The 10,889-nt window shown below is 59.8% G+C and overlaps 1 protein-coding gene across 1 annotated transcript; it reads right to left on the reverse strand.

The window, feature by feature from the left end:
* Positions 1-499: 499 nt before the first annotated feature.
* LTBR (lymphotoxin beta receptor) lies at positions 500-5,331 on the reverse strand. Its single transcript, NM_001267705.1, has 10 exons — positions 5,236-5,331; positions 5,001-5,097; positions 4,607-4,732; positions 4,371-4,523; positions 4,052-4,148; positions 3,850-3,935; positions 2,020-2,124; positions 1,711-1,736; positions 1,021-1,237; positions 500-741 (listed from the first exon to the last, which is right to left on the reverse strand). Exons 1-10 carry the CDS (start codon positions 5,329-5,331, stop codon positions 500-502), a joined length of 1,245 nt encoding a protein of 414 aa, NP_001254634.1.
* Positions 5,332-10,889: the final 5,558 nt, after the last annotated feature.

Below are 10,889 nucleotides of genomic sequence, written 5' to 3' on the forward strand. Positions count from 1 at the left end.
GGGGCGGGGACGTCTTCCACATAACCTTGCCCCACGCAGGGTCTACCTCAGTCCACGTGAAGCATGGGTCCTCCAAGGGCCATGGGGGTGAGCACCACAAATCCGCCAGAGCTCCCGGTGGCGCCGGTGCAGGTGGCCATGTGCTGGCACCTCCTGTGCCACATTCAAGGTGCAGAGTGCTGAGGGGCAGCCGTTAGCATCGCTCGCCCCGTCCAGGGCTGAGGCTGAGCTGGTGCAGCCCCAGCAGGTGGCAAGTCTGCAGTGGGGTGTCAGGCTTGCCCAGGCAGTGGTGAGAGTCCCGCGGCGGGCACTGTACCCAGCTGGTGCCCGGCCCTGCTATCCAAGAGGTCTCAGGCCTGATCCCTTAGGGCTGTGCGCTCAGAGCGATGCCCAGGCCCAGCGAAGCCTCCAGGGAGAAGGTGCTCTCGTGCCTCCCTTCTCCTTGCTCCTTCCTAGACACCATAAAGCACAGGTGAACAGTTGGCTCCCGGGGCCCCTGTCAGAGGGAGTGGCAGCCCAGTGTCTCTGTCTCGGCCAGGTGCCAAGCTTTGCCGTCTTCCTGGTAGGGTGTAGAGAGCCCGGGAGGGCCTGCAGCGCCCTCTTCGGGAATAGGGTACGGAGGCTCGGGGGGAGCCGGCGGGTCCCCAGGGCCCCGCGCTCCCCCTAGCACTGGCCCGTTGTAGATGTAGATGTTGCCAGTAACAGTCACAGAGCCACCGGTGACATGAATGCCATTGGCACCTGGAGGAGGGGAGGTAGAGTGAGGTGGAGGGGGCCTCCTGAGTCCTCCCAGCCCCCCCACCTCCTCCCCCACCCCCGCCCCTCCTTCGCTGGGGCCCTGCATTCATGCCTGCTTCTGGGCTCTTCACTCTCTTCCTGTGTCCCCAGACACGACCCTGGTTGGCTGGCAGGGTCTCTGACTTACCTGGAGTCTGGACTTTTATTTCATTTTGCTTCATTCCCTGCCTCCCTGCTCTGCCTCCCCGGGCCCCCCGCCCTGCAGGTGGGACCTGGGCTCACCGTGGGCCACCTGGCCCTGCTCCCCAGGCTCAGCCTCCAGCTCTCTGGTCTGGCTCAGGGGACTCTGCTGCTGTAGCACCACTTCCTCCAGGCCCGGGGCGGCCGGGGCTCCGGCAGAGGCCTGAGACAAGTCTCCAGAGACGGGCAGAAGCGGCTCCACCAGGTCAGGGAAGTGTGGGTTGACCCTTGGAGGGGGGCAGGAGGGGGATTCCTCTCCCTGCAGGAGAGAGACAAAGAACCAACCTATGCCAAGAGTCCCAGACACCATCCTTCCTTCCTCCCCACAGCCCTCTCTGGGCTTTGGCAGCTCAATGCCTGCCCCCTGCCTCAGGGCCTTTGCACCTGCCGTTCCCTCTTCCTGAAGCGCACTCCCCCAGACAGCTCTATGGCTGGGTCTCTCACTTCTTCAACTCTCTGCTCAAATAGCAGCTTCCCAGAGACGTCTTCCCCTTCTTCTCTTCCTGCTATATATTAGCTTAACTTTATTCTGGCTGCAAGGACGAGTGGACTCCAGGGGGCCTGCTGCTTTGCTCTGCTCACTGCTGTACCCGCCGTGCCTGGGACAGGCTGGCACCAGGCGTGCTCAGCAGGGGAAAGAATGCACGAATGGAGCCGCGTGCACTAGGTCTCTTCCTGCTTGGCCCCACCTCATGCCCCCATCACCGCTGCCTTCCCAGCCTCCCCCGTTACCTCCGGGTGCCTCTTGAGCAGGGATCCTGTAACGGAAAATGAAGTGGGTGTAGGCCACTGACCCCAGCTGGCCTCGGACCCCAACCTCGCACCCTCCACACCGCACGGCCCACCCTGGGGTTCCATGAGCGACAGGCTGTTGCCAGCCTCATCTCCAGCCTCAGAGCAGGGCCTGGATGGAGCCAGTGGTGTCTGTGTTGAGGGCACACATGCACAAGGGCTTGCACTGGGGAAGCTGAATATCCCCATCCCACCCCACTCCATCCCACCCCCGCCCACCATGTGGGAGGGCCCGCAGCTCCTTCTTACCCAGCTTCCTGCAGAGGGAGGGGAGGCTCTTCCAGGTGCAGGCGAGGATGGTGAGGAGCAGAAAGGACACCAGCGGCAGCAGGATGGCCAGCACCAGCACGGTCCCTGCAGGGGTGGCAGCAAAGCGCCAAGGGCCGAGAAGTTAAGGAGTTTCCAAACTTTGGGGCAGCCCAGACAGAGCGGGGCAGTTTGCATCGCAGTTCCGACAGAGAGAGCTCCCCTGGGTCACACAGAGGAGCCTCTGGGAGGCTAGGGGTGCGATGCAGGTGCCCGGGATCCCAGCCATCCAGTGGGGGAGAAGGGTTGGAGGCTGGGACAGTTGGTTTGCAGGGGCTAGAAGTGGGAGTGGGCGGGGCCTGGCACCGGAAACAGCCATGGGCCACTTTTCTGAGGAGGGACCACTGTAGAGGAGCTGGGATCGCCCCTGGATACCTGATGGGGTGTTTGCAGGTGTGGGAGAGCAGGGTGGGGGGCTCCTGCTCCTGAACTCTGCCTCTGGCCGCCTGAGAGAGCAGGGCTTCCGGATCCCCACCCCTGTGCTCAGGGCAGGTTCTGGGTGGGGAGGAGAAAGGGGCCCTGAGCTGGGTTCCCTGATCCATGGCAGTTCCTGGTTTCCATCTTTCCATGGGGCTCCGTGCTGCCTTCCGGAGCACGGGGTCTCCCCTGCCCATTGGGGACGCCCGGGGGGGGGGCGGGGGGCTTTCTGCTTGTATTTGGGGTGCGCTGCCCTTTGGGACCCTCAGGAGTCTCTGGCCCAAGAAAGTACAGGATGGGGGGCACGGGGAGAGACCGAGCCCGGAGCCTGCACACCTGCACTGCCCGCCGCCCCAACCCCCGCCCCGTCACCTCTCCTCTTTGAGCATCAATTTTCTTCTCCACACCAAGTGGGTTACCCTGCAGCCTCTCTAAACATCAAGCTCTACACTGCCACTGCTACTGGAGACTTAGAAATTAGCAAGAAGGCATGAAAAATACTTATGATTATTACTGAATGGAAAGTCAGGCTACAGAACATTGAAATGACTCCACTTTTAGTAAAACAACAGATTGTATGTCTGGAGGCATAGAAAACTGCCCAAGGAGGGCAAACAGCAAGATATTAGGAGTGCACAGGCCCAGTGCTGGGCCTGTGGATGCAGCTCATCTGTGTTTCCTGTGTGCGGCAGGCCCACATTACAGCACGGGCTCTGGACAGAGGAGCTGGGGACCCAGGGCGAGAAACATAACCTCATGCACCTCAGCTTCCTCGCTGAGTCAGCCAGGAGAGTCACCGCCGCCCACCTCCCAGGCTCACCACCGAGATTCCAGGAGGCAGTGCCGGTCAAGTGCGGACAGAGCGCCCGAGACACACCAGCTCCCAGGAGACGGGAGCCAGGGTCATGAAAATCAGCATGCACGCTAGATGCTGTCAATCACGAGCGATTTCAGACATCAGATACACCCTGCAACCAGTCTGCGAAAACCCATCAGTCCACAGGGGAAAAAAAAGCAAGAGACTGGAGTCCAACGGGGGATTATCTTCCCAACAATGAGAGTGTATAATCAGGCAAGGAGGAGAGCAGCCTGGTGTCCAAAATGATGACAGCTGGTGTGCACCGCTGCATGTCGGTGTGGGAGTGCCCCTTGGCGTCACTTTAGATGTGACTTTACAGTGTGCGTGGAAGTACACTGGCCTAACGATGCTACCTATCTCGTTAAGGAATTTTCCTTCTTGTCCAGTTCTGGGAAGGAAGGATTCACTTTTTTTTTCTTTTCTTTTTTTTCCCCTTAAGTATGGGGGGACTAAGGCATTTTCTCAGACACCCCCGGTGCCCCTCACCTGCCCCTCACCTGGCAACGGCTCGGGTGGGTCTTGGCATGTCCTGTCGGACTGGGTGGTGCCTGGGACTGCCTCCACCAAGCCGAGGTCCTCACACCTGTGGACGAGAAGGGCCCCCATCTCTTTGTGCTCCAGCCCCCAACAGCCCCAACTCCAGCGGGCACGTGGGACTTGAAGGGGCGAGGGGGAGGGGCACTGCAGGGCCGCTGTCACCTGGTGTGGGGCTGGCAGCGAGCGCTGGAGGAGGAGGTGTTCTGGAAGTAGCCTTCCTTGCAGGGGACGCAATTGTTGTTGGCCTCGGGCACTTCACCTGGCAGGGGAAGGGCAGGCGGTCAGGGTGAGCTGCCCGAGCTTCCCCGGCGTCCCCGGTTCCAGCTCTCAGCAGACCCTTCAGGTCTGGTTATGCCAGAGAGAGAACTGTCATAGTAGGGGGTAGGGGGTTGCCATGGAGGCAGGACCACGCTCCTGGCCCCCACCCAAGATCACCAACACCCAGTCTCCTTTGCACCGTCTGCCCTCGGTGACCCCTGACCTTTGAGCTCAGCCTCAGTGCCAGGCGGGCACTCTGAAAGCGGCTCGCAGTACACACACTCAAGGGCCCAGTGGGCGCAGAACATCCCGGGCTGGCAGCGGCACTGGGTTTTCTGCTTGCTGGTGCACGGCGCGATCTCCTGGAAGCCCAGCACTGGTAGGGAGATGCGGGAGCTTAGGGAGGGGCTGTGCCCCAAGGAGGACCCCCCCCCCGCCCCCAGGTACATCCTCACTCACCAGAGTCACAGGGTCGGCACAGCTGGCAGATGGACAGGTGGTTCCAGTGCTCGTTGTAGGAGTTCTCGGCACACGTGGCACAAGTCGTGTCCTGGCTGTGATTGCATTCGGCTTTGACATAGGTGCCTGGAAGGCGAGGGGGCAGGAGCGGCGTCGGCAGACGGGGACTGTGCACCTCCACCTTCCCCACCTGCTGTGCCAGGCCAGGCCTGGCCTCCCTTGGAGGCTCAATGAAGAGAACATATTGCAGTCCCTGTCTGTGATGGGGTGGCTGGTGCTTCTCTCTCTCTCCCTCCCAGCTGTGCGTCTGCAGGACAGTGCCTTGCCTTGGAAGCAGCCCCCGGGGCCCAGGAACCCACCTGTGTCCCAAGCTCCCCTGTCCATCGCCTCTCACCTGGGGGGCAGCGGGAACAGCAGAGCTGGTGCTTGGGTTCGTAGTACTCCTTTTCCTGGTCCCAGCAGGTTTGGTTCTCGGAGCCGTACGGGGGTATCTCAGGGGGGGAGATGAGGTCGGGAAGAATGAGCCTGGGGTCCACAGTGTGGCGGAGGGCCCCTCCCCAGGGGGCCACCCAGCCCCTCTTTTTGGCCCTTGCCTGCCCGCCTGCCCGCCCGCCAGGTCCCTCCCTCACCAGCTGGGGCTGGGATGCAGCCAGGAGTCCGCAGAGGCCCAGCACCAGGGGCCCCCACGCCAGGCCGCGGTCAGAGGCGGCCCAAGGCGGGCGCATGGTGGCCACTGGGCCTGTCCTACGAGCTGGGTGGAGGCCCGGGAGCAGGGTGGGAAGCTGGGACGTCCTGAGCGGCGATGGCGCTGGTTTCCCGAGCCCAGCCGCCGGGCCGACGTGCCCCCCGGGGCCGGGAGCGGCCGGGCCTGGCCTCCAGGGCTCCAGCGGCAGGGCTCAGGAAGTGGGAGTGGAGCGAGCCGGCCGCGGGGCGGGGACAGGGAGCGCCGGGAGCTGAGGCCGGCCTGTCGCAATCGCTGTCGGGGGAAGAGGAACAGGCTTGGCTGCCTCGACGCGGGGCGGGAGGGGTGGCCGGGAAAGCACGTGAGAGCGGCAGGCCCGGAACCTGGGCCTCCTCCCTTCTTCGGAAGCCGGAGTGGAAGCCGAGGGCTGCGGGGACGTGCCCGGACCCCGCTGCGGGGGAAGGGGCGGCAGGGCCTGTGCAGATGCCCCGCACCGGCCCCGCAGATCCCAGGGGGGCGGAGCCGACCCATCCGTGGACAGGGCTCGGACACCGGCCAGCCTGACAGCACCATGGGCCAGCAGAGGCAGTATTTGGGGCCCAGAAGTTCCTGCGGGCAGCTCCCCCCGCCCTCCCTGCTCTGTGGCCATCTGGGACCAGCTCTATCAGCCAGCCAGTATGCACCCTGCCCAGCCTCCCATCCTGCACAGTAGGGGGCACTGTCCAGGACACTCGGGAAGGTGCAGCCGCCCTCCTCCCTGCCCTTAGGAGCCAATGGGAGGATTTGTGGACCGAATCCCTCATAAGTAGGAGCCTGCTGGGGTGGAGTCGGGAAGCCACAGCCTTGGGTTCCAGCTTGCCCACCTGTGAGCCTCGAATCCCTGGGAACCTGGGGCGTTGAGAGCCCACCCAGTGCAGCCCCTCACCTGCAGGAGAAGACCGAGGTTCAGGGTGCCATGTGTGGGAGACCAGGCTCGCAAGGTGCCTCGGTCTAGTGCCAGCCCCTTTCTCCCCACCACATCCCTTCCTGCCGTGAACAGTCCCCCGTGGAGTGACTTGCTTGGTGTTCTGCCATCTCCTGGTTTCCTCTGCCTGGCTGACTCCCACCCTCAGACTCCAGGAATCACCTGCACCGCCCCCCCCACCCAGACTGCTGTCTGTTGACCCACCACCTGCCGTCTGCTTCCCCACCCGGGCTGTGACCTCTGCAGTGGCCTGGACTGAATGCCAGAGTTTGGGGGCCCAGTACTTCCTGAGCCCAGAGCCTGGCACGTGCTATATGCTCACTGCTCATTTATGGAACAAATGAATGATGTCCACATCGCATAGCCAGTTCACACCAGAACCAGCTTGGGCCTGGGGCTCTGGATTTCCGGGTTCCAGCTCATTCCGCATGCAAGCCCACTGCCTCCTTGTCTGGATTCAGGGGTGTCTCCCTTGGGTTGAGATGGATCGCTTGGGAACTGCGCCCTCCCGGATGGACTCTGTTCCGGTCCCACCCCCACCCTGGCCAGGCTCTCGCTGGTGGAGCTGGGATGTTCTGGCGCGGGAGGAGGCTGAGGAGGAGACACCAGTGTGGCTGAAGGACCAGCCCGAGCTTCAGACATTTCCCCAAGGCTCCTTCCCCTCTCCTGTGCAGGCCCAGCCTCGTGCTCTACTCCCAGTGGTGGATCCGGAGAGCATGAAGCTGCCCAGGACGGGAAGGAACTTCAAGGGGGCGTACACGGCTCAGAGCTGCTGCTCTGGACAGACCCCGGCAGCTGAGGGCTGCGGCTGGACTCACCCCTGCTCCGCACCCCAGAGCAGAAGGGATGGGCGTGTAGCAACCACCGTGCTTTTCTTCCCTCTCTGCTTTTCACCTTTTATTGTTAAGATTAAAACCTCACACTTGCATGATGCTGAGGGGAGAGAGCAAGATGGGCAGCCCCAAGCCACTCCTGTTTCTTCCACACGCTGCCTGCCCTGCGCTGCCCTGTCCCGCCCCCAGCAGCACACGCCCCCTTCCAGCTCCCCTTGGTTCTAGTGGAGCAGGTCCCTGACATCATGTCGCTGCATCTGAAATTTCACTCTGAAAGACCCCCCGACTCTTTCTTTCCGCTGAGGTCTGACGCAGTGAAGCGCCCCAGGGACCCCGCTCTGACACAGGCACATGGATGAATTTTCACTGTCGTCGCTTCTTGTGTGTCCCCCAGCAAGCTTCTTGTCTTGTGAGAGGTTGCTGCCTGGTCTCCCTCACAGGCGGCCACACCCTCAGAGCCCTTCTTGTCCCAGCGGGCTGAACTATAACTGCCTTCTCCTCCTCCTCTGGCCTCCTCTTCCTCCTTCCCTTCCTTCTCTGCTTCTTTTGATATACTTAAGTGGCTTCTGTTAATTTGTTAAAAAGATTTATTTTTGTTTATTTGAAAATCAGAGATACAGAGAGATGGAGAGAGAGAGAGAGAGAGAGAGAGAGAGAGAGAGATCTATCTCCTTGTTCACTCTCCAAAGGGCCGCAGTGGCAAGAGCTGGGCCAGACCAAATCCAGGAGCCAGAAGGTTCTTCCGGGTCTCCCACGTGGGTGCAGGGGGCCAAAGGACTTGGGCCATCTTCCACTGCTTTCCCAGGCACATTAGCAGGGAGCTGGATAAAAAGTGGAGCAGCTGGGACTCAAACTGGTGCCCATATGGGATGCTGGCACTGCAGGCAGCGGCTTAGCCCATTATACCACAATGTTGGCCTCTGTTAATTTTTTAAAAGCAGATTTATTTATGTCACAGACAGAGTGATGGGGGTGGGGGGGAGATCTTTCATCTGCTGATTCACTCCACAAATGCCCACAACAGCCAGATCTGGTCTAGACCAAAGCCAGAAACCTGGCTCTCTTTGTCCCTCCCTCTCTTTTTGTCCCTCTGCCTTTCAAATAAATGAATAAAAATAAATTTAAAAAAATAAAATAATTATTTGACACAGAGAGATAGCTCTCCTATCCACTGATTCACTCCCCAAACACTTGCAATGACCCTGCCCCCATCCAGGGCTCCCATGTGGGTGGCAAGAACTCAACTACTTGAGCCATCAGGCTGCCTTCCCGAGCCTGCACTGGCTGGAGGCTGGAGCCGGGAGCAGAGCCAGGTACCGACCCCAGGGACTCTGATGTGGGTCATGTGTGTCTTAATTGTCATCTCAGCCACTCAGCTAAACACTCACCCCTGAACCATCCATCCTGCTCTCTGCTGCTGATCCCGTGTTGTCTTTGTACCCCTCAGGCATCCCCAGGTCCTGAGGAAGGAAGGAGCCTACGGTTTTCCTCTGGGCCTTTAGCTTTCTGTGCCAGTCAGCTGCTGAGTGGCTCACAGGTCCGCTCTCTGCCTTCCCGGCTCTGCGCTGCCACCCCTGACAACTACACTTCCCAGACTCCCTTTCCTTCTAGCTGCTGGGGAGGGTCACCAATAGGAGGCAGAGGCAGAAGGCAGGCGCCGGGCAGGAGGGAGGGAGCCCTCTGTTTTCTGGCATCGCCCGCCCGCAGTTGCTTGTGCTTCCTCCTTCCCGCCTTCCATAATCTCATCTCCTGCTGGGCGGCCCCCACGGCTTACTTCCTGCCAAACAGCCCTGGAAGCTTCTTTGTGTACAATGTTTCCAGTCCTGGTGATGGCGGCTGCCTCTTGCTTTGCTGTTTCCTGAGTGGCCTGTTTGTCCCCCAGTCCCTTACCCTTGCCAGTTCCCTGAGTTGAGTTTCTTTCATCTGAAGGACTTCCAGCTTCCTGGCTGCGCCATGACAGAGAAGCATGTCAATCAGGGGTTATTATAAGGGCCACCCAACCTTCCCTTGGGGACGAAGGGAGAGTCAAAGGGGTGAGAAACCCACACTCTCTCCGTAGACAGGGTGTGGTCTTTGCTTCTTTCCTTCTGGGTTCTTTATCAGCTTCCTCAAAGTTTTATTAACATCATTATGCAGGCCGGCGCTGTGGCACAGTGGGTAAAGTCACCATCTGTAGTGCCCGCATCCCATATGGGCTCTGGTTCGAGTTCCGGCTGCTCCACTTCCCATCCAGCTCTCTGCTATGGCCTGGGAAAGCAGTGGAGGATGGCCCCTGCACCCACGTGGGAGACCCGGAAGAAGCTCCTGGCTCCGGATAGGCATAGCTCCAGCTGTTGCGGCCAGTTGGGGAGTGAACCTGTGGATGGAAGACCTCTCTCTCTCTTCTCTGAAGAACCTTAAAAATCAAACCAAGATGGAGTGACCTAAGCCAATACCATTAAAAACAAGAAGTCACCTTTGCCCCAAATAAAAATTAAAGTTTAAAAGTACAGCCCTAAACTTTTTCCCCCAAAGCTAAAATTAGGTGCAGCTATAAAATAAGGGACCCTATGCTTAGCTAGCTGCGACACTTGTGCCTGGCTGTGCTAAGACCTAACCCAGTTTGTATACCTCATAATACTCAAATAACGGTGTGGGAAGCGGGACGCTGCTCTCCCACAAGGGGAACAAAGGGAGCGAGATGTCGTCCCCCCCCTCAGGGTGAACAAGATGGCGCTGCCAGGGAAAGGAACTACTATAGAAGTAAACAACAAAATGGCGACGAGGTGCATGCCTCCCATGTGATCCCGTAGCTGATTGGATAGAAGACGCATGCCCTTCACATGATCAGCTCGCGGATTGGACTGCTGTGTGCATGGACTCTATAGTGCTTTTGATTGGTTGCTGCGAGTATATAAACCATGTGGCTTTGTGCTGGGGGCGCTCTCTGGACTCCCGAGTTCAGGAGGCCCGTCTGCGCAGACGCCGAATAAATCCTTTTGCTTTTGCATCAGCTGGTCTGGAGTCTGAGTCTCTGGGGTGTGCCTCTCGACGTGTTAGCATCCTCACTCCGAGGGTCTAACATTCTCCTTCTATCTCTGTGTAATCTGACTTTCTTTTTTTTTTTTTTTTTTTTTTTTTTTGACAGGCAGAGTGGACAGTGAGAGAGAGAGACAGAGAGAGAAAGGTCTTCCTTTGCCGTTGGTTCACCCTCCAATGGCCGCCGCTGCAGCCGGCGCACCGCGCTGATCCTGGCAGGAGCCAGGAGCCAGGTGCTTTTCCTGGTCTCCCATGGGGTGCAGGGCCCAAGCACCTGGGCCATCCTCCACTGCACTCCCTGGCCATAGCAGAGAGCTGGCCTGGAAGAGGGGCAACCGGGACAGAATCCGGCGCCCCAACCGGGACTAGAACCCGGTGTGCCGGCGCCGCAAGGTGGAGGATTAGCCTATTCAGCCACGGCGCCGGCTCGTAATCTGACTTTCGAATAAATAAATAAATCCTTGAAAAATATATAATTATGGCCGGCGCCGCAGCTCACTAGGCTAATCCTCCGCCTTGCAGCGCCAGCATACCAGGTTCTAGTCCCGGTCGGGGCACCGGATTCTGTCCCGGTTGCCCCTCTTCCAGGCCAGCTCTCTGCTGTGGCCAGGGAGTGCAGTGGAGGATTGCCCAAGTGCTTGGGCCCTGCACCCCATGGGAGACCAGGATAAGTACCTGGCTCCTGGCTTCAGATCAGCATGGTGCGCCGGCCGCGGCAGCCATTGGAGGGTGAACCAACGACAAAGGAAGACCTTTCTCTCTGTCTCTCTCTCTCTCACTGTCCAC

This window comes from Oryctolagus cuniculus, chromosome 9 (genome assembly GCF_964237555.1).
Source record: "Oryctolagus cuniculus chromosome 9, mOryCun1.1, whole genome shotgun sequence".
Taxonomy (NCBI): domain Eukaryota; kingdom Metazoa; phylum Chordata; class Mammalia; order Lagomorpha; family Leporidae; genus Oryctolagus; species Oryctolagus cuniculus.